At 42.2% G+C, this 24268-nt stretch overlaps 1 protein-coding gene across 1 annotated transcript; it reads left to right on the plus strand.

Moving 5' to 3' along the window:
* The first annotated feature begins 5949 nt into the window (after positions 1 to 5949).
* On the plus strand, positions 5950 to 21341 carry GYG1 (glycogenin 1). Its single transcript, XM_075506670.1, has 7 exons — positions 5950 to 6046; positions 9457 to 9592; positions 11517 to 11691; positions 12062 to 12224; positions 16076 to 16202; positions 19383 to 19602; positions 20540 to 21341. The coding sequence occupies exons 1-7, from the start codon at positions 6040 to 6042 to the stop codon at positions 20708 to 20710; spliced, it is 999 nt and encodes a 332-aa protein (XP_075362785.1). The 5' UTR covers positions 5950 to 6039; the 3' UTR covers positions 20711 to 21341.
* Positions 21342 to 24268: the final 2927 nt, after the last annotated feature.

Consider the following 24268-nt stretch of genomic DNA (forward strand, 5'->3'; position numbering starts at 1 on the left):
TTCCAAGCAACACTGCTGTTGCTTTATGCTAGCATAAACTGCAACTATCTTCCCATTTAATCTAAATGAGCCCTATAATCTTCTTCAGTAAAAATGGATGTGGTAATAGTTAACTGCTCAGAGATGTGGGATTAATGCTTATACAGGTTTTTGACAACTATAATTGCTGAGCACTATTGTTAATGGATCCCTTCTCTATTAACATTCTAGTCCTAGACAAGGGCTCTGGCTTTGTCTTGTTTGGAGAGAAGGGGGCTGAGGGGCGACCTCATTGCTCTCTGCAGCTTCCTGAGGAGGGGACGTGGAGAGGGAGGTGCTGAGCTCTTCTCCCTGGGATCCAGGGATAGGACGCGTGAGAATGGCTCAAAGCTGCGTCAGGGGAGGTTTAGACTGGACATTAGGAAGCATTTCTTTACTGAGAGGGTGGTCAAACCCTGGAACAGGCTCCCTGGAGAGGTGGCCGATGCCCCGTGCCTGTCCGTGTTCAAGAGGCATTTGGACAATGCCCTCAATAACATGCTTTAACTTTTGGTCAGCCCTGTCAGTGGTCGGGCAGTTGGACTAGGTGATCGTTGCAGGTCCCTTCCAACTGAAATACTCCTATTCTATTCTATTCTATTCTATTCTATTCTATTCTATTCTATTCTGTTCTGTTCTGTTCTGTTCTGTTCTGATATTGATGTTATTATACTTCTTTAGCTATGAAAAGGGTTGAAGCATCAGAACTTAATGATACTAAGGTTTTCCAAAAGGGAGTAATTGAATTCACTTAATATTAACCAGAAATGTCATTCCCAGTATATCATCCTGGTTTGTTTTTTTTTATTTTCACATGAGACTAAAGTTAATTACACGGCTGAAACTGGAGGAAGTACTAGCTTGAAATTCAGCACAACTCTAGCGTGGAACTAGAGCATTGTTGTAAGTCTAAGTAACTTGGTGGAAGTATTACCACTGTTTCTTCCTAAATCCCTGCTAGAATCTCTACATCTTGAGAACTTTGCAACTCTAGGAATTTTATCATCTGCTAGTTGGTTCGTTTCAAGTATTAAGAGTTGTAGCACTTCCTGCAGTAAGGAATGAAATGCTTGTTAAGATGAGGTACTAAAAGTCTTCTATTTGGGGAGAGTTTAAGATTCTGGACAGCACATCTGTGCAAGTAAGAAACTGTAAGATTGATTGGTATTTACTGAGGCAGTAGCACGTACAGCTTGGATACAAGACTAGGACTCCCCTGTACAAATACAGAGCAAGAGACACTTACTGTTGTTAGGCAAGTGGTAAAGAGAGAACAAAAGGGAAACAAATGCGTAGCTGCATTGCCTGCCCTTAGCGTCATGGCAAATGGAGAGTGGAACTGGTGACAAACCCCTACTTTCTGCTCCCAGCCACATGTCCTAATCAGTAGGGTCTCGTGGCCTCCTATCCTAAAAGAATCACTAGCAAAGGGGAGCAGACAGAGATGGAGCGGAGGGCAGGTTAGGAGAAAAACACACTTACGTGTGCCTTCTTTAGCCTATTTGCCGAAGGAGAAGAGGCCTGTGAAATCATTTGTACGTGGCTCTGTGTTCTCCAATAACATCTAAACCTTTTCATTAAGTGTAAGAAAGCAGAGAGAGGTCTCAGCATTACTACTTTTGACAGTTTTGTAAAGATTGATGAGAGAGGTAACTATTTCTCCAATGAGAAAAAAGGCTCAGCATCAATTTACTTCTTAAATAGATGCCAGTTATTCGTGCAACCAGGAGAAAAGCTTCTATTGTAGCTTGCGTTATAGACCACTGAGAATAAAACCAAAAGATTATATAAATCGAAAGCAACTGAGACCTACTTGCTTCACTGCTTATAAGACTGCTTATTTTATCATGTTAGCTAGAAGAAATCCTAAGAATTCCTTAATCCGCTAAACATGTGCTCACTACCATGTGTTAAGTAACGCACACCAAGCAAAGGCAAGATTTACGAGATAGAGCCTAGCTTTTCAGAAGACTATCACATTTATGTAACAGGTGGATTTTTTTGAAGGAAACGAGGCCAAAACTATAACTGGCTCTGGGACAGGCAAAGAGAACGCGCATTAGGAAAGGAGAATGTGAAAGGTTGAAATAAGCTGGAGTGACAGTGTAATATTTTGATTATTCAAATAGAAACACCAAAGCCTTTTCAGTCCTATTGGAATAAGTTACATCATATTGAAATCCTGAAGTTTATGACTGGGCAAGTCATAAAAGTTTATGACTTGGGCAAGAAGTTTATGACTGGGCAAGACAGAGATGGCAGGACAAAAATGGAATCAAACCTCTCAGTACTGTCTTGAATCGGGCTATATTCTTTTTATATGTCCAGCTATGCACTGCACACCATGGAATTCTCTTTCCTAACCAGACAGATTACCATTTCAGTTGCAGTGTTGTAAAAACTGAATTCCAGTACTTTAAACTTGGACTGAATGCATGGAGTTGACCGTTTTTCTGTTTTTCTCCAGATTTTGCAGAGGCAGAAAAAATGTTTTATTCTGAAACTTTCCCTACAATGTTTTATTAATTTAATGGTTGGACTCACTGTGCACATTTGCAAAATTATTATATAGCTTAAGTGTAAATGACTAATTAAGTGCTTTAGAAGTTTACACTTAACACAGTCCAGTTACAGGGGTAGCAGTTTCAGTTACTGCTATGTAAATCCTAACTATATTTCAAAGCTACTTCTTAGTATTTGGTGTTTTGAAATGTCTTTTTAATTAAGCTATAGACAAGCTCCTGCTAAAATAACACTACTACTCAGTCATTAAAAGTAAAAAGTTCTATCATGTGCAACGGTAATTTGACTTCCGTGACATGCACTGTGATGCAATTTTTTAATTGCATGATCACAGGCTCATTTTCCATAGGACTTGCACTTTATTCAGTGTGCCAGTATTCACCTAATGAGCTGCTATGCAGCACTTTGTCCATTCTTTCTGAATGCTGTCCATCTCTTTATCCAGCAAAATCTATTCCTCCTTCCTCCTCATCAGATTTTTATCGAGTCCTATGGTGTGCTGACAAGTAACACAGTTTCTCTGGCCAGTTCCCATCCTCATATGCTTATCTTTCACCTAGTCTTAAATTTATCCTCCTCCATCAAACTTGAGGCCAAGGGGCTTTTTTTGCTTAGCTTGTCCTAGGCTTAGATGCTTTCCCCTCTTAGCTCTCATCTCATGAGAGCTTGCCCCAAGCATTCCTCTCTTTTTTCCAGCTTTTTTCCTTCTATCCTCATGCCACATGATCTTTTCTTCCATTTGATCTGGAAGCCAATGGGACACCTGATTATCTCTCAGGTTGTTCCTGTGACTTTTCCCCTCCAGGTTGCGGGGAAAGGAGCGTAACCAGTCAGCACAGGGACACAGACGTATGTGCAATCCAGTCACACAAGGGAACCATAGAATTTACAGCCTGTTCAACCAGGAACATCTGAAAAATCTCAAACAAGCATGCGCGAACAGGTGTGTGCATAGGGGTGAGGGGAGCATATCTCTGGCACAGTTTCAAGCTTAACACTGACAAACCTATTTTTTTTGTTTCGATTGTTTGTTTTTAACATGGAAACCAGAAGGAATGACGCTCTTTTGCTCCACTCTAGCATAAATAAAAGGGGGAGGGGGGGGGGGGGGGGAGGGCAGTCACCAGCAGTGGCTATTCTATTGTTTTCTCTCAAAAACTTGGCAAAGCAACAAGCTAGACGCAGCTGAAATGTGCTGGCTAAAAATTTCTCAAAACTTTCATCTGAGACAGACACAAACCATGCCCAACACCATCACAGAGAAAGTTTGTCAAAGCCATGGATACCTGAAAAAGGGCCGCATACCGGAAAGTATTAGTAATCCCTACTCACATACAACATTACCAGCACTGCCTATAATTACGATTCAGGCATTTTTACGCACGTGATGTTTTATAAATTACCGGTATGCTCTGAAAGCTTTTTTTTGTTGTTGGTCAAGGAGCAGTTCCCTGATTTTGGTATTTTTAAAAGTAGGCAATGTGATTTTAAAACAGGTTTACAAAAGTTGTCTCAGCTCAAACATAATTTCCCATATTGGGGAAATTTGGAGGTGAAATGTACTTTGTTCATCAGTTTGCATTTGAGGGTTTTGTTTTGTTTTTAAATCCTTTCATGACAAAACCCATTTGCCATTTCAGGTTAGAAAGGAATCCCATTCCTAACAGACTGTGTTTATTCCGGTGAAAAAGCAGGTACAGGTCATTGTCTTGAGGAAGATAATGGATTGCAGAAAAGGACCTGGGGGTCCTGGTGGCCACGGAGTTCAACATGAGCCAGCAACGTGCCCTTGCTGCAAAGAAGGTATCCTGGGCTGCGTCAGGCAAAGCACTGCCAGCAGGTCGAGGGAGGGGATCCTTCCCCTCTGCTCAGCACTGGTGAGGCCACACCTGGAGGACCGTGTCCCCAGCTGCGCTTGTCCAGTACAAGAGAGACACGGACATACTGGAGGGAGTCCAACAAAGGGCCGCAAGGACGATGGAGGCACGAGAAAGCATCTCTCCTACGAGGAAAGGCTGAGAGAGCTGGGACTGTTCAGCCCGGGGAAGAGCAGGCTCAGGGGGATCCCATCAATGTGCACAAACACCTGCAGGGAGGGTGCAAAGAGGACGGAGCCAGGCTCTTTCCAGTGGTGCCCCGTGACAGGACCAGGGGCGATGGGCACAAACTGACACACAGGAGGTTCCCTCTCAACATCGGGAAACACTTTGCCACTGTGAGGGCGACCGAGCGCTGGCACAGGCTGCCCAGGGAGGTGGTGGTCTCCATCCTTGGGGGTATTCAGAAGCCATCAGGGCATGGTCCTGGGCAACCGGCTCTGGGCGACCCTGCTTGAGCAGGGGGTTGGACCAGATGACCTCCACAGGACCCTTCCAACCTCAACCGTTCTGTGATGCTGTGATTCTTTGGACTAACTCATCTCTTCAGTTTGGATATCTTGTGTATCTATACCCTTCACTATTTGTCATCATCTTTAATTGCTCAGTTTTGACTAGCGGGTAGAGACTCACGTGAATAACAAACAACCTGTACTAGAGCCTTAATACTCATAACACTTGCAAGAGCACCAGAAACTTATTAGCACCCTTCCTACATTCCTGAAAAGGTACAGCTTAAATTTCTTGAAGGACTGAAATCGAGCCATACAGAAAGTATCTAAGTATGGGCATATCTCCTCATGTCACCTGCTGACACGCGCTCCCCAGAGGTGCCAAGCACTGCCAACAGTACCAGTTATGCCGTCTTAACAGAGGCACGTCGGTGTTAGCCTTCAACTGAAAGCACTTGCCTCGCACCTCTTCCAGGGCCCCTCCTGCCACCCCGCAGCCCCCTGCGGTGACCGCCACCAAACCACCCGTCACGCTGCATGCGCCAACAGCTGCGTTTCAAAGACCGACAGCGATCCCAACGGTGCGCGCAGCTGCCCGCGTCTGGCCCAAGGCGCTCCTCGTGCCCCATTTTGCGGCAGCAGCAAGGATGGCTCACCGGGGGCCACGCTGCCCCGATGCGGCCGCGGGACCGGGGGTGCCTGGCCCGTGCGTACACTGTAAACGCGCTCCCCGCAGCCGCAGTGACTTCGGGCACGGCGTGGTAGGACTCCTTCCTCCTGCAGGGCTCGGCGACCGCAGGAGCGACGCTCTCCCTGTGCCACCGGCGCTGCCAGCCTGAGCCGCAGCATCCTGACGCGGGCTCCCCCCCCGCCTCTAGCTCCGCTTAGCCAGGGCGGCACCGGCGGGGCCGGCGGCCCTCACGGCGGGGCCCCGGACCGCCGCCCCGCGCCCCCGCCCGCGGCCGAAGAAACGATGACGTGCCAGCGCCGCGGGAGGCCATGGCGGAGGCCCCACCCCGCGGCGACGCGGGGACTCCTTAGGGCGGGGCCTCCGCCTCCGGCCAAAGACGTGTCGCGCCTGGCCCCGCCCCTATATAAGGGGCGGCCTCGGCACGGCCCCGGGAGCGCGGCCGCCGTCTCAGCGCCAGCCGTTCCGCCGAGCGGGCGCCATGGCAGGTCAGTGAGCGCGGCCACACCTCCCCGCGGACGCCCAACACGCGCGCCGCGACTCGCGGCGGCCGCCGGCGGCGCGGGCCGCACCGGCGGGGCCGCCACGCGCTCCCCGGTCGCGCCCCGGCCCAGCCGCGGCGCGGGAGCAGGGCGGGCCGCCGCGGCGCCTATTTTTAGGCGGCGGTGCCTGCCAGCGGCGGCTGCCGGGGGCGGGCTGCCGCCGCGAGGACGCGGCGAGCCGGTGCCGCAGCCGGTGGGGGCGGGGGCTGCCGGCGGGGGGGGGGGGCTGGGAGGCGGCCCGGCCGGCACCTCCGCGCGGTTGAAGAGGGCGCTCGCGGTTCGGCCTTGCTCCGCACCGCCTGCCTCGGTACCTGGCCCGGGGCTCTGCCCCTAACGGGAGGGATGCGGCCAGCGTGGCGGGGGGCAGGAGGGTCCGAGAGGCCGCTGTGGGGCCGCAGCGGCCCACGGGAGAAAGCCTAGCCCTCTCCTGAAACGCCAAGGAGAGCGCGTAGCTTCCGTGCGCTCCGCTGCTTTACAACGAGCAACTCCGTGCCGCCGCTCCGAGTACGCCTGGCTCTTTTTCTTCCGGACTTTTTTTGTTCCCGATTCCTCTCTTACCTGACGCTGTCAGCGGAGGCAGTTCCCCTTTCAGATCTGGAAGGGTGCAGGAAGTCTGGTGCTCTGCCCCCCGATGCACGTCCTGATTAGATGCTCCTGTCTCCTTAGGAATCCTGTACTCCAGAAAAGATCAGGTGTACTGGTACCGAACTCAAAGAACAGGGCAATAGGCAAACACCTCTGAGCTCTGGCTATGCCTATGAAAATGCTTCCGGGAAGTTTTAAAACGTCTGGGGCAAGCACTCTAGTCCCCTTCCTGCATGCTGTCAAATGAAAGATTGCTCCTAGCTCAGGCTTCCAGGATGCTCTTAGGTGTGTAAGAGCTAGTGCAAAGACTCTTGCGTACAGATACTATAGCCTATGAACTGGGCAGCCAAAGATGTCTCTGAAGTAGCTTGGTTTTACCTGGATAAATCAATTATGAAGCTGTGCAACCATCTCACGTTCTCTGTGGTTTTGCAGCCACACTATTACTAATAGTTCAGTATGTTTCAGGCATAACAGTGACTGCTGTGCGAACATACGCTACTGTGGAGGAAGCGTTTACAGAGAATGGAGAAGGGGGAGAGGATGGGAAGGGAGACCCACACGACTGAAGTACTTCTGGTTTAGGTAGAATGGACTAGTCTCTTGCAGATGTAACTTCTGTATTAAGCAGCAGCTGGTCTTGCCCAAATTGTAGTATGGACTCAGATATAACATGTCTGAATATGCCTGTGAATGTACTATAGAGAAGGTATGAAGCAGAACATAGTTTATTCAAAACATTGGAAAGCTGTACTCACTTGGATGCTCTACAAGTTGCCAGTATCCTCCTCCTGTCAAGCAGTCGTAAAGTTTCCTACTGCAGTTGGGATGGAATAGGGGGGCTTCTTAGCCTTTACTCCATCATTAAATTGACTTTATTTCTCTAAGACCTCTGCATGTGAATACTCAGTTTCAGTAAGATGAGGAGACATGGTAGAAGTATACCTGCTAACAGTTCAATGAAAAAGACTAGTCTTTCAGTGGCAAGGTCACTTTAAGAATTAGTCTTATACTGCTGAAAAAAAGGACCCCAACATTCAGATGAATGTTGGGTACAATCCCACTTTGTCTACACTGGATTTTTTTAGTGAGCTGTCTGTCAGCATAGAGTGGCAGACTTCTATTTATTGAGTAGTTGAAGAGTAACACGTATATTAAGTAATCAAAAATGCTGCCCTATTAGGAGGGTGTTCCCACTACTTAAAATGCTACACGCTTGCCATTTGTAAAGCTTTAAAGAAACACAAAATTGCTCTGTAGACTTGCTGAATTATATGAGCTATTACAAATTGGTAGCTAAAGTGAATTGAAAAAAAAAATATTCCTGGCATTGTAGAAGCTTTTTTGAACTTTGTAATTGACCACTATAATCTAAATCCCTTGGGACTAGTTGGTTTTGCTGCTAAGCAAAATAGAAGGTTTTGTGGCTGGTCTGTAGGGCTTGCAAACCAGGTTTGCAGAGCTTACAGACAATTATGGTACATGACTTTCTGTTGCCAACTGTTAAGATGGTATTAAGTTAAAAAGATATTGATGATGACTGTCTCATGGTGCCCCGATGCGGCCGCGGGACCGGGGGTGCTCATGGGCTGAGAAGTTGTACCAAACAACAAGCTCTCTGAAAGTAGAGCAGTCACTATTTTAATCTTACTACCAGACTTGATAGTAAGCCTCTAAGTGCCCAGAACCCTCACTCTCAATCCTGATCTAACCTAGTTAACAACTTCTGTAAACAAAAGAAATCACAGTTGCTAAAATAAATCTGAATGTGAAAATCTGCTCTTGAAATTCTTAGGAAGAAACTATTTTGTTGATGGTGTCAAAAATAGTTTGGTAGAAAAGAGCACACTTCTTCATAAAGCGCTGTAGCTTGGAAAGGAGTACTACGTGATGATAGTTAACAGTGAACTGAAGAAGTTTAGAAGTTACTAATTTGCTTTTGTCAGTCCCACCCTGGCCGTTTAAAACAACATGACAATTGAAAGAATGCAAAGCTTGTATTATATGGCCTCAATAAGCAGTATACAGCAGTGATCCATCTTAATCTATTTTTAAGATACAGCTGGAGCAGAAGCTTATACTTTATAGTAACAATCCAACCTTACCTCTTTCTGCTTGAAGAGCAAAAACTGTTGCTGCAAGTCTTAAATTGCTTATCATATTACTGGTTACTTCCCATTTAAATCTTGCATTCTTGTGATAGAGCTGCAACCATGGGTTGCAGAACCACTCATCTGCAAAATCCTGAGCTAGCAAAACTTAATACTGTTGTCCAAGATCTATTTCAATGCTTACTTTCATTTGAAAATGAAACAAGTTTTAAGCTGCCCTAGCTTCAGGGTTCAGGGCTGAACCTAGAGTAACTCTACAGTTACTAACGTTAGACCAATGCAAGCTCACTGACTCCCAATACTTTTAGCTTAAAAATAGTATATTAATGGCCAAAATAAGGCTCTTCAGACCTTTTGGATTGTCTCTAACATTTGGCATGACTTAACCTGTGGGCAAACTGGAACTGGTTTTCTCTTGCAACAGTCTTGGTTTTGGTTTTTTTTACTGCGTTTTGCCATGTGTCAAGTTACTAATAGCAAGTATAGCTATGCACATATAATGTGCTTCATTCAGCCATGTAGGTAGGCCCAATACGCAGATGAAGGAGCACATCTTAGAGGTCTCACAGCATGATTACCTAACACTACTAGGTTTCTAGTATATCTGTCTCAGAATAAAGTAGTGGATCATGCTAACTTGACCAAGTTCATTTCTTCCAGACCAGTCTTTTGTGACTCTAGCCACAAATGACTCCTATGTGAAAGGAGCACTGGTACTTGGTTCATCCTTGCAACAGCACAGAACAACAAGGAAGCTGACTGCACTCATAACTCCTCAGGTCTCAGATCTTATGAGGTAAGGTCACTTACATACTTCAAACTGCCACAGTTCCTGCTGATGGGAAGGTTGAGAAACAGAAGTTAAATTCCTTAATAGTAACCTTCTAAAACTCTGGAAGCTTAACAGCTAAGCTTAGCAGAATTCAACTTGCGCTATCTGGAATTCTGTAAGTTCTTCAAACATGAAACTGTTTTAGTTTTTTTTTTCTTCCATATGATGAGTTAACAAATACTCTGTAGTTAGAGCACTAAACTGTGACTTGATACTGATATTTCAACTGGATCTTTGCTCTTTCATAGTCCTATTTAGAACTGTCCAATAATACGATATTGCCTGTCCATTCATTAGTGCTGTGTGTATGCATGTGGAGGTGGGAGTAGGGGATTGGTATTTATTTGTCTTGCAGAAGCATTCCAGATTGACATAATGTAACGCAAGCTCTCTTGAAATCTAGCAGACACTTCAAATCACATTTTGTCATGAGAGAAGAAAATGAGCAGAGCTAAAGTAGCACCAAGTATGTCAAATCAGCAGATCAACAGAGGCATCTAGTGAGGTCACCACAGTGCAACAAATGAAATTAACAGGCAACTGCTTCCTACAGCCTCTCTAGAATAGTCTCAGTATGGAGCGGACTGGGTGCTCTTTCCACATGTAAGAGGAGGGTAAAAAACCAATTAACTTAATAGCTACATGAACTACAGATGATAGGTCAAGATTCTCTACATGGGAAAGTTCCTCTGGAAAGATCTCTCAGTTTATAGAGACAGGAGAGAAGGGGCTCAAATAATAAATGGAGTGACTCCCCCTGGAGTCTCTTGGCAGCTAAACAGCCTTATCAATATAAAGATGTTACATATAGGAACATCCATTCTAGCCTATTTAGGTGAGTGTGCTCTTTTAAGATGAATCATAAATGTGCTTATGTGCTAGTGTAAGCAAGCCAGCTAGTACTATGCCTTTAGACCACCGATACCTACCTACCTAGTGGTGTAACTGGAACTTGCATTTCTCACTCTGTATCCACTAACGAGGTATGCCTTGAGTTCAGAAGCAACTGTCTGTACCAAACTGTCTGTATAAAGACAGCCTTGCAAGGCAGACTTCTAAAACTCATTTACAAGCTCTGTGGCTCAAATTGTACTGATAATTGCTGAGCATTCAAGATACACTGTAGAATACTGAGACTTCACAGATGCTTTGTATTTTAAGCAGCATGAACTCCTTAACCTCTCTTGAACTAATGATAATGCTTTACTGATGGTAAAGCAAAGGTTGGGTATCTGCCACAAAATTTCACTACACTGTCTGAAAGTTTAAGTGCCACCTTACTGAACATGATCATGGTGAACGCGATAATGGGCCAAAACACTGCTGTACCCACAGCCATGATTAAGTGAGTCTTTAAAACTTTATCCCATAAAGTTTTAGCAACTGGGTCTAGTCAGATGTCCCTAACAGTCACAAATCCAGAACAGTGTTGTCATAACTATTGCACAAACTTCTGTTTCAACTATTTAGGATTCAGCTACTGTCCTGCTCAAGCTACTCAACAGCTTCCCACTTCTTAATTGCCTGCTCAAAGTAGACTGTTAACTTGCCAGAAATCAGAGTCTGGCTGAAAAAAAGCTGTGTGGAAAGTTTGTACTACGTAGCCATGATCTTCTGGACTTGGTAGCAATGCCAACTAAAGCCCTGTTTGCGGAAGAAAATAACCCCAAACAAACTTCTGTTCCCCAAAATGTGCCCATTACAGACGAGAAGCCTTGAGGCAGACAGGTGGACTTGTGCATTCCACCACACGCAGTCAACTCGTACTGATGGCATAAGGAATACTGCCAGGTTCCCCGTTATTCCACTTCTCTTTATGGAATCTGTCATGTGGTCTGGTGCTGGAATAACAATGGAACTAAATCTCGGCAATTGACTCTTTCCCCAGGAGAGTGCTGGAAAAAGTCTTTGATGAAGTCATACTGGTAAATGTCTTGGATAGTGGGGATTCAGCACACTTGGCATTAATGAAAAGACCTGAGCTGGGTGTCACACTAACAAAGCTTCACTGCTGGGAACTGACGCAGTTTTCAAAATGCGTTTTCATGGATGCAGACACAATGGTAAGTGGTCATGTCTTGTGGTACCCCTTAATGACCTGGTATGGCGGTGGTTTTTGGTTTTGTTGTTTGGGATTTTTTGGGGGGGAGGGGGAGTTGGTCGCTTTGGGGTTTTTTTTAAGGGAAGGGGTAATAGAGGTCTTTTGGCTATTTGGACTAGTAACTCTAAAAATGTATGTGCCTTTTTTTATCTAAATTAATTGTAATGTAGTCTGTGGGGACTATCTCCATGAAGTATTGTCTTTCATAAGACAAGAGCATTGATATGAGAACTTTCTTTTGTGTCTTAAGGTAGATGTGAAAATCCATTAAAACATGATACCCCAATTCTCAACCTAAAAACCAGAAAATTTTTTACCCCCTTTACAACTAGGTTTTGTCAAATATTGATGAACTTTTTGAGAGAGAAGAGCTGTCTGCAGCACCAGATCCAGGCTGGCCTGACTGTTTTAATTCTGGAGTTTTTGTTTACCGACCTTCGATTGAAACATACAATCAGCTGTTACAGTTTGCCACAGAGAAAGGCAGCTTTGATGGTATGTATTAATTTGATTTCAATATAAGTTACACCAAATTGGTAATAGTGCTTGGGATGGCTCAGTAACTACATACATGTCATGGGGACTCTGTGTGATAGAATTCTGAACTCAGTGTAACTACACAAAAATTAGATCTTTCTCACAATAGAGGCTATCATTACAGTATGTAGTAAAACTTTTTTCAGACTCATGAAATAAAAAAACCTAAGAGTTTGGCCTCCAAAGTAGTAGCTGTAAGCATTAGCAATGTAGAATCATGTAACAAGAAATCTTAAGATGTAGCAAGCACAGTGCATGCATTAGCAAATGAAACTGCAGTACTATGCTTCATGCATTCCTAACACTCAAGGCTTGAATGTTCTATGCTAACTCAAGTTGCTGTGGAAAAAAATAGTACTGACCAACTTGAGTGCAGCTTCAGAGAAACAAACATTTGAAGATGCAACTGTATCTTCATATGCTATGTGATAGCTTCCTGTCATTATAGGGTGGTGACCGTCTTTTTCCCAGTATCGAGTGCATGTAGCCTTGACTGCTTCCCACTATAGGTCACTTGGGATTGGCCACTGTGCCACATTTAAGCTTGAGAAGCCGAGTTCTGCTGTCCTGTAAGTCTCCTTACCAATCTCTTACCATTGCAGTAAACACACGTTGCTTGAAGACTGCTATAGTTAAAGGCTTCTGAATGACCGTCACTGTCTCCTGTCACTAAACTTCATTATGTAACTACTGTGATAAAAACAAAGTCTAACTGAAAAAGCTACAGAAAATTACGTAAATAAGACTATAAAATGGAACTCTTAATAGAAGGTAATTAGCCAGCCTGTTGACTTACCTTTCAGTACTTTGTAAAAAGCAAAAATTCTAGATGTTGCTCCTAGTCTGCAGAATAATCCCTGTTGCTGCGTGGACTCCTATATGTGGCCTCCTAAAGAACATTAGTCGCAGTTGGATGCGTAATGCTACCATATGAATAAACTCTAGTGAACACGAGTACTGCAATGTAATGAAGGGTCTGTCTACCTCGCTACTGACAAGGCAGCAGCTGGTAGCTCTGGGAGTACTCTCAAATGCTGGGTGTAAATTGATTACCAGCTATGCCAAAAGCTGTAGCATGGTACTGAATTGTTGCATTAAAAAAAAAACAACAAACAAAAAACCCCAAAACAAACCCCCATCTTTGTACAAACTGACTGTCGAGTAGCTCCAGGAACATCTGAGACTTGGTGATTTTCTCCTCTGAGCTTTGTGCTTGTCTGCTAGCAGACCTAAGGCCCCTGCCCTTCAGAGGAATAGAACTACTTCCGCAATATACTTTCTGACTTTAGCTTTCAAGCCACACAATGGTGAAACTTCCTCAATGTCCTCAACATGAAGCAATTGTTGCAGCTCTTAACAGCAACAAATGTGGGTTTAGGTACCAAATTTCTAGAACTGTAATTTGTACTTCAGCTTTAAAGGTTATTCAGTTTTTATTAAATGGTAGAACTGATGTGAGACCATGGAGACTTACACTACCTGCATAAGCTGCTGCTGAGCTCATGAACTCAGTGGGGAAAAAGGGGAATTAAACTTAAATTGATCTAGACAGTAATAAAAGTTCCTAGGAAACTTGTATAAGAGAAACACCTGTGAAAGGTCACTGCCCTTAAGAGGACACAAGGATGCAAACTCAACAAGCTACCGAGCTATGCATAATTGAAGTCAAGCTCTAAAGTTTTCACCCCATCTGCAGTAGTAGTAACTAGGGAATGCAAGACTTCCCAGAGTATTTCATGTTTGTAACAGCAGACAGATGCCTCCTGTGTAATGCTGTTGTCCAGAAATGGTAGAGTGATGGCTACTTAGTAGACAACTATTTTGTCTATTTGAACTTTACCTTTCTAGGTAATGAGGAATATGTCACGCAGTAATTCTAGATACCATATAAAAGTAGTGGAGGGGGAAAAAATTTGCTTTTAAAAGAAATCTGGTAGTACTGATACCTTAGGAATGTTGCTATTGCTTTGACAATCCTCTGGCTCTTTAGCCTGGGATCTAAAAGAGTTGCTTTTACATATAAAGATATAATGCAGCAAGACTGCATCTGTAGATACGCCACTAATGTAACTACCGCCTGATTCTTTCACCTTATGTCTAAGGTCCAGTTTATACAACAAGACCACCGTTGAAGTCTGAACTAGGACAGCTAAATGCTGCTTTCAGTGGCTGCTTTGGCACAAACGCATGCAATCTGAAAAAAAGCAGAGTGTGTAAAAACAATCTGAGTGAGAGAAAGGCCTGTAGAATAAGTTAAAGATACTGTTGCTGCCCCTTCAGTTATGAGCTATCTGTTCTTGAGAGGGCATCCCAGACTTTTTTCTTGTAGATGATCTTACTGTTAACATATGCATTCTTAACACAGCATTAAGTTAGAAGTTAAAATGAAACATAGCTGAGTAAAGACCAGAGGATTTGTCTGGTTTCTCTGACTGTTCTCTTGTGATGGGCACAACTTCTTCAAAAGTGCTTTCCTTCCTTTATGGGTTGAGAGGCAAGTCAGAGGTTTGAAATTACTGGACTGAGTCTCTAGGCAATTTCTCACTCTGCAATCTGCATGTATGCTGACAGCTGTAACAGGATAATTTAGAATTTATATTTGTCAGTGTACTGTCTGTACATCTAAGTTTATGCCCAGTGTCTAGATACTTCAGCTGCAAAAAGCAAATTCTGCTCAAACAGCAGTGAGGGTGTAAACCTTAGTACTGCCCTAAATCTAATCATAGGCCAAAAAAAAACCCTTTCCTGAGTCAGCAGTGACTGAGTGCTTTAGAAAATTAAAGATTAAAGTAAAACATTGTCTCTTTTCTAACTAAGCTATCCATTTACCTACTCTTTAGCAATCCTACTTGTGAATGCAGTTACAAGTGAAGGGGAAGACAGCAAATGAAAGTTGAGGGACTCCCTTCCATCTCCTTCGTAAGAGGAACTATTAGCACTTAGTCTTTAAGCCTATTCACGGCAATAAAGAATGAATGGATATAAATAAGTAGTTTTTACTTCTCAGTAGCTGCTTATAAACTAGTCTGCTTTGGGCCAGAGGCTTTTTTTTTTTAGCTACTCTACTATTGACGTACCAAACAACTTCAGACTCATTTGACCTGGTTACAACCTCTACTTGCAAACCAAGAGGTGACCCCTCCCAACACAGTAGGTCTAGCCATAATTTAGATTGTTATCCTTACTGAGGGGTTAGTCAGCAGCTTTTTAGTACAGAACTAGGAATGCCTATTGCCTGTTAAGGGATTTGATGAAGTTTTACTAGAGTTGTCACTAAGACTGAATGTGCTTTCCCTATCATATCACAGTGTAGGTAGATGCATCCAGGGCTGCAGGTCTAACAGACCACTGATACCCTAACTTTGGTGTTGAGATGTTGGTCATGCATCTGTAAGCATAAGTAATAAAACTAATTGCTGGCACTTGGTCTTCTGAACTACAGCTTTCCTGAAGCTGAACAGTACTCAATTGTCAAGTCCTGTTTTTTGCTGCCTTATACAGCTTGAGCTTAAGGTTTAAAACAAACCAGCAGGGTTTGTGAGCAGCTTGCTATCTTTTAGCAAAAGTAACCCTACACATACTACCTCCTTCATTCTCTGCATTTTTTGGATTTTCAAAGGCTGCAGGGTTTACAGGGTCGTTCACAAATAGAACTCTAGCGCTTTATGCCAAGCTCCTACTGGACATGACAACTGCATTACTGACTTTTAATTGTTCACCAAATCACAGTCACCAAAGTGTGAAGTGATTGAAAAAGATCCTAGAACAGCTACCTGATGCTTGTAGCCTATTAATGCTCTCTCTTTCAGGTGCAGATCAGGGGTTATTAAACACCTTCTTCAGCAGCTGGGCAACAACAGACATGAGCAAACATCTACCATTTATTTATAATTTGAGCAGCACTTCTGTATATTCCTACCTTCCAGCATTTAAAGCGTAAGTTCAAAATTCTAAGGAGACTTTCAAAGCTTATATAAACCAATCTCTTGTAACAGAATGAACAGGCACAATGTGAACTTACACAGTTTTTCTAAAGGGAGAGCATTATTGTCACTAGAAGAAGGTATAATAGTTTCCACTCAAAAAAAAAAAAGTTGAATTAGTACTAGTTAAATGAATCATCTCATGATAAATGCAGAGAGAAAGCTGTATCTGTAGCTTAAACCACTCATCCCTGGTGGTAACACTGAAGTTGATGTAGAGTAAGCACATTTGACAGGTCACTTGCAAAAGGAAGAACCACTACTCCACTGTGGGGTACTGTCTATTACAGCTCTAACCAAAGGCTGTAGCTCTTGAATCAGCTTGAGCTGAACTTCAGCATGTCACTGGTGGTATTGTTCCCACCTAGATAAACTTGCCCTTTCCTCACTCAAGGTACAAATACCTTAAATACTTAGGGTATTTAACAACCAGTAGTTACTGTTCATCTAATTGATGTATACCATTCAAATAAACATGGTGAACAAAGACTTGTATAAAGCTAGAATTCTCTCTCAACAGTCTTTCTAGATCTCAGACAGTTCCTTAAGTAATAGCAAGATGGAGCAAAGACTACAGCCCACTGCCATACCATTGCATGTTTCCTGTGTAAGGAAAACACCTGTATCCTCCCTAGCCAGCAGTATTAGATTGGGCATGTGAGTAAACCATATGTCAGTGGTAGGGTCACTCAAAGTGTTATAATAAACACAGGGGGAAGCTGAAATGTTACACAAACTCATTAGGAGCTGCAAAAGTTGGGGGGGTGGAGGGAGAGTACCAATTGCATAAAAACAATCTGATCTCTGAATGACATCAGGTTACTAGTGTCTAAAGCAGCAGCTAGCATAAGCAGGACTGTTGCTGGCTCAGGATCAAACTATGTCTTGTGATCAGAATACCATTTGAAATCCTGTCATGCTAAAAGTGGAACACTTATTTAAAGAAATACATGCAAGCCTAAGAATGACTAAGTAGTTGGATAGCGTTTGATAAGCTAACATCTATTGTAAAGTGTGTCCTCTTTCCATGGCTGGCTGGTTGTTAGTCACATGACCTTAAATTTACAAATGACCTTGTTGCCACAAAAGACTGATTGGATTTGGGGGCTCCTGACAAATTCCATTTAACTGATTGAATCAATTGCCTAACTGAATTCAGCAGACCTGAAAAAGTAGAATGCTGGAAGTGCAGCCCTTTTAAGTAGAATGCCCTGCTCAATAGGTGGAACAATTTTCCTTGGTTAGATCAGCAGCTACACTCCTGATAATCAGCAGTTGGAATAAAGTGAAATTTAAACCTACTGACATCAATAGCTAAGTTTTTCACAGCTTTGTACAGCGAGACTAGATTTCACAGCAGTCTCGGTAATCCTTTTTCCAAAGGAAAATGCCAATTCATGACAAATGCTCTCTAACCTCAAAACATTGATGAAGGACTTTTCTGGGAGACGGGGAAAGACAGATTAGTTGCTGAGGCCAGTGTGGACATAAAGCTTCCTAACAGTTGAGCTTAAATGTCAAAAGAAAGTATTGCAGATCTAGAAGGTATCTAGAAAGCAGATACTGAAAACATTGTAGAAGCTTGGCATCTGTCAACTGTTGTACAGGTCTTAAGTGGACAGAATACTAAGAGTACGCTTCTCTGTTTGCAGCAAGCGTAACGTAACACTTCTGAGGCATCCTCTAGCTTAAATAGCCTTGATTTTTAAACAATGACAGATTTCCTCAGAACAGCAGCAGCCTAAGATGAAGGAAACTCAGGCTGTTAAGTAGTGCTGTGACAGCTAATAAAACTAAGGTAGTCCTCTTATGCCAAATCTTGACATATGGAGTTTAAAGTTAAAGCCAAGGAATTGACCTCTTGAAGGCAATTTTTTTTTTCTCTTGCAATTAGTGCAAATACTTGACCTTGTTTCACACATGCATAGGTTTTCATTCTGCAGTAAGATCAGTTGCGTTCAAAACATTGAACATGAATATTGAAACAGTCAGGGATCTTAAAATAGTACAAAACCCCCACCCAAATGCACACTGCCTTGTTTTGAATATTCTAAAGTTTTTGAAACACACCTGCATAGTCTCCGCATGTAAAACTCCTTAAACATCTGAGTTCTGGTCAAAATGACCAGGGTGAGATTAACGAAATGTTAGACAAACTAGTTTGGCATTATTATCCATTTTAATCTTATTATGTTGAGAAGAAATCCCAACATGTGGTGCAAGCTGAACGAGGTGAGACAGTCTCTGTTACTAGAGAGAGTGGTATTGCTTGTTCACGAAACTGGCTGAAGCTGAACTGTAGTTCTGGAACCACAGAAGAATGGAATGAATGCCGTCTCTTTCAGCGTTAAGTTTTTTACTTCAAAAGGGGTGCATCTCATCTACACTCTTAATGCAAAAGAACATACTGGTAACATTTGGGACAAAGCTAGAAGTCCGTATTGAAAATGGAGTTAAAATAGTTTTAAAAAGAAACAAGCAAAAAAACCCGCCACCAGAAAACCCACTCATTGCTAAACTAAGGTTATTTAGAAAATAACGGTTGGATGTCTAGCAAGACCCTGCTGCACCAAGATCAGAAGTCCTCCAAAACACCTAGGTTATATAAAGCTATTATTTTGCAGGGACACAGTCTTCCTGCAGCGGGGCCTTCCAATGATCCTTTTCTACAGGGCTGTAAACTGAAAGGGTAACTCTAACGCTGACCCTTCTCTACATAATGCTTGTAATGCCTAATGATCTGGATCACTGACTTTGGAGTAGAATCTTTTTCACTTTTAAAACCAGTTCCGATTGCAACGGCTGCTCGAGACTGCTCTCTCCTGAGCTATGGACATCACTCTACCTAAAGACTTGAGTTGGCTGTAAGTACTTAAATAACCCAGACCACTAGGTTTTTGGCTGTATCCCGACTAGTGTAATGTAGAATTCTGTTTGCATTTTTTCTGTTGTATAGCAATGCTTTCAGTCCCAGTAGGCATTGGCAGTTTGATGTGTTTAACCTCCTAAATATATTCATATTTCTGTTTTCTGGACACCTGCAGAAACTTCAGGTTAAAATTTGTCTGCCAGTCAAAACTTGTTTTCTAGACACCCGCACAAACTCTGGGTTCTAACTTTTTTTGTCCAACAGGTTTGGTGCAAATACTAAAGTGGTGCATTTCCTGGGAAGCACAAAGCCATGGAACTATACATATGACTCCAGAACAAAAAGCATAAAAGGCAACATGGATGACCCTAAAATAGTTCACCCAGAATTCCTCAACATGTGGTGGGAGATCTATACAGCTCATGTTTTACCATTACTAGAACAGCATGGAATTGTTAAAGAAACTACTACAGGTGTAAACATGGTATGTGCTTTACTATTCTTGTAGAAACTACCTCAGTATGGATGACAGGTTCTTTACCATTCCACTGATCTCTCTTCCCTCTGTCCACGTCAAAGCATGGGTGTGGTTTAGTTTGTGGGATGCAGGGTTTTTTCATTTTGTTGTTTTAAGCTTGGAATAAATAATACTACAGAAGAGAAGCATGCTATAGTGGTCTTGAATGTAGCTGTCTGCTTGCCTAAAACTATGTAAGTAGCTAATGGTGCACCAGAAGTCATACTGTAGTAATGTCTTTAATACATAGAGAAGGGCCCTAACTCTTAATGTGTTGCAATAATAGGTTAATAAGGTTCTCGAGCAGAAGAACCCCAGTTCACCATGCAATATGTACATACAGATCTTGCATGGTGAAACAAATCTAGGTAAGCCTAGGATAACTAGAGAATGAATACTTATGTAAACTGGCAGTGATGAATCCCAATACTTATCAAAGCCAAAGTAACACTTCTAACTCTCATCTGACTCTCAGAGTTTGGTAGCTTGCACCTGACTGCAGACTTTATAGTCTTAGCTTAGTACATGGGCCAGTTTAAGTTCTCAACCTTTCTAAGACCAAAGTTACTGATCTCTTAAGATGTGCTTTCTCTTGTTAATCTTACATCTTTCTAACAAACTATTTGCAGCTATCGGGCTTGGTCTATACTCTGGCTTTCTCTTGTGGCTTCTGTAGAGAGGTATGAAGAACTTAAACTTTTCTTTTTTTTTTTTTTCCCTCCCCTCCCTGCTAACCTCTGTAACTCTGCTTTGTTATTTTGCTAGGAAAGCTGCACAATCCCTGCCCGCTGGCAATGCTTGCTGCTGCGCATGAGAACATCTACTTCGTTGTCCCATTCTATGGCCTGTTGCTCACTTAGTTATGCAAAGTATTTCTATATTTTTACTCTGCCTTTCCTTTTAGGCAGAGGTTACAGAGGCAGTGTCCCACATATCAGTATCAGCACCCTCACCAGTATTACCAACTGTATCTTCAGAAGAACGCAAGGAACGGTGGGAACAGGGCCAAGCTGACTATATGGGAGTGGATTCCTTTGACAACATCAAGAAGAAACTTGATACCTACCTTCAGTAGAAATGCCTGTCTCAAACAGTGGTGATGCAAGGACTTGTTCCAGAACTAACAGCTAGAAAGGTGTAGATGGTGGTCAGTTACACTTGCTAGTAGCTTGATGAAAAACTTCTTGGCTGAAGGCCTCTGCAGTGCTACAGATGAAGACTGAGCAAAAGCTAGGAAGCAGAATTCCTTGGGCCACCTATAACTGCCCAATTTCCAGTTCTCCCTACTAGATAAAACCAGGTATTTTCAGCTTAAATTTTCTTCTGTTGTGATCAATTGGCTCAACATATTCCTTGAAACTGGGTTTGTTACCTTGCCTCATTAAGGTGATTAGCATTGATTCCTTTGCTTGCTGTTTTAGATGTAAAATCTAGTTCATGGGATTGCTCATACACTAGAGTGGTAGCCATTCTGCTTTACCATAAATGTATTAATGACACTGGGACACATACAGATGTAACAGTAATAGCACTGCTTTGCTCTTCCAGTCACAATTGCACTGAAGTTTTGACCAGGTTCTTACGCACAGTGCCTACAGCATGGCAGAATGCATTTTTCAGTTCTGTATACTACGGGACTAGTAAACTGAGTTTTATCTGTTACTTGCAATGTTGCACTTGATACAAAAATAAAAAGTTGTCATGCATATCTGGCTTCCCTAAACTCTTGAGCAATTAAAAAAAAAAAAAAGAGAGCTCTGAAGTAGTCTAACCAAAATATTCAACCGGTATAACCCTTCAGCTTTGCTAACCCTACTCTAGCTACCATTAGCAAGTGTCCAGCTTTTAGTTCTGTAATTATTTACAGAGTATATAGTCATTTGCCAGGGAGCTGTTTAGGGCCAATCCCCTTATTAGCTTGCCCTAAGTATAGGACAGGGCAGTGGAGGAAGTACCTGCTGAAGCTACTCACATAAGCAACATGGAATCTTTTGGTGACTAAAGAAAGATCATCCCTAATGTATAAGCCCTGTACACTGTGAACTTGTTTTTAAACACAATGGTGATGCTATTTTGGCCAAGAAAGACTAAATAGCTGCTTAAGTAACTGTACCTACCCTGATTAGGAAAACTATTCCTTCCATGTGTGCAGAGAATAAAAGAAAGTGCTTTTCTGCCACACTCATCAGGCCACACCTTGTATTCAAGGACACATGGAAAAGCAGTAAAAATACCACAATAAAAGCGTGCTGAAGACAGACAGAGATTGGCTGTTATCTGTACTAAGTTTCAGATCCATCCTTTAGCTAAAAGTCTAAACAGAACCAAAGTACTTAGTGTTCTGTCTTTGACAGCTATACTCTGTCCTAGTCCAGAAACACTTAAGAAAATATTTCACTATTTCCTAATGAAGGAGGATTTTGGCAGGAAGCTACTGAGGGTGCTAAACTTTTAGCCTAGAGATAAAATAAACAATCAACAAGCTCTCACCATTTGCTGGTAAAGCAGAAGATGTAATCTGTGTAGGAGAGTTAGTTTGTTTTAACTTGTTTTCACTACTTAATTGCTCTAAGATTCCTTGGTCATCATTTAGCAAAAATGCTAAAGATGAGGTCCAAACCAAATAGCTACAAGCTATTTAGAAGTACATAGCATCTGAACTCCCAGTTGTAACTAGCCCTTTCCTGTGTGGGTTTTTCTTTTGCTGTGTTGGGGTTTTTTTAACAGATAAATTTGAAGTTGTGTGAAAGCAGGAGGGATTACCAGTTAAAAGCTGTAGTGACAAAAGTATACTTTATCCAACAAGTACAAATATTGGAGTTCTGCATGCTCACAAAATACTCTATGGAAAATGGTAAAATACTCTTTTGAAGACAGCTAAATAGTCTTAGTTTTGCTCCCCTTGTCTGTATTTGTACTAGAGGATAGGCACGCTACTTCTTTTTAAGTTTAGTTGGAAAGAACTGAAAGTGTAAAAGCATGAGACTATACCAACCTGAAAATTTGGTTTAGCACATAAGTTTTGTTACATTAATACAAGAAGATAAGGGGAGATGCCGAGTAAGATGAAAACCTGCATGTTTTGGGTTAACAAATATAGCTAGTAAAGAAAGAAAACCTATAAAGCAATTCTGTCCTAGCCTCTGTGACTCATACTATGGTCAAGTGTTTACCCACAGCCTCAGGAAAGCAAAAAGGTAGGACATCTATACCAAACTCTAGGCAGCTTATTTTTAATAAAATGCCCTTTATGTCATTATCTGCCACTATTTCCTTCATAATTACTGCAGGCAGCATTTGCAGAAAAAGAAAGATCCCTTTTTATCCCTTGTAATAGTATCACTTGATACATCAAACAATTTTCTGCTCTAAACTGTAGGTACTCAAAGCAGTAACTGAATTGAAGCACTATACTCAAAACATCATTATTCAGAAAAATCACAGCCCTGCTTAGATTGCAACGCAAGTACTGGAACTCCATTTGCATTTAAAAAGCATATAATCTAAGGTGTTCCTTAGATGGTGACAATTCAGAGCATTTTTTTTTCATTTACATCTTTATTTTATGTAGGGGGTAAAAAAAAAAAACCAACCCAGAATGATAGACTACTAACTCATTCTTTGGAATTAAAAATGTTAAGTTCATAATTTCAAAAGCTCATTTCTAACACATGCCACAGAACATACCATTAGAACTCCAAGAAAGAATACCAATAGCCAAAGACTACTTACAGCTCATGAAAAGCAAAAAGAAACCCCAAACAACCAGAACAGTGTGGTTTTTAACCACCTGAGTAACTGAACAGCTCCATCAAATCAGATGGGACTTTTCTGCTCTCAGCTTTGACCTTTAACTGTTCTCTCAGATACATTAATGGCTTTCTTGGGAGACACCTTAACTAGCCATACAGCTTAGTACTAACTCCATTAAGTTTTTATTTGGCTTTGAAACATGGAAACCCTCATCTAGTAGAGGAAAAATTATACCAGTAATTGTTTTCATAATCATAACTCAGCCATTCTGCAAAATGTCAGCATATTTTAACACAAGTAACAATGTAGCTTGACTAGCCCTTGAAATGGGTCTCTTCCTCATGGAATTTTAACTTGGAAAATGGAAAGAATTACACAAAGCCAAATCTCTCATTCATCATCAGGAATTATTTCTCCAGCTTATCTCTAAACATCAGAATCTGAACCACAAAAACCCAAAGAAATTTAACTTACATAAACTCTATGAAAAAAAAAAAATTTCAGTCAGTTGTGGCTCTGTTTTCTTGTTCTTTTGTCAGCTTTCCAGTGACAACCAGTTACTGGGGCTCACGCTGTCTTCCATCATTCATGTCTTTTTAATTCTTTAACAGACTTAAAACACACTTTTTTCCATAGCTAAGATGCTGGCTCCCCAAAACCTGCATCAGCTTATTAGGTTACATATTTTGAATTCCTTTCTCACTCCTTCCATTGGCTCAGTTTCTCCAAATATCAGACATTTTGCCTTTACTTCTCAGTCCTTTTCCATTTCTTATGTTTGCAATTCATCTTTTAATCAGCTGGCTGGTATTCTAAGACATAAGAAAAGGTGAAGGGCATTAGAAGAAAATCAGATTCCATTTCTCTGCTGCCAAATACA

This window comes from Mycteria americana, chromosome 7, assembly GCF_035582795.1.
Source record: "Mycteria americana isolate JAX WOST 10 ecotype Jacksonville Zoo and Gardens chromosome 7, USCA_MyAme_1.0, whole genome shotgun sequence".
Lineage (NCBI taxonomy): Eukaryota > Metazoa > Chordata > Aves > Ciconiiformes > Ciconiidae > Mycteria > Mycteria americana.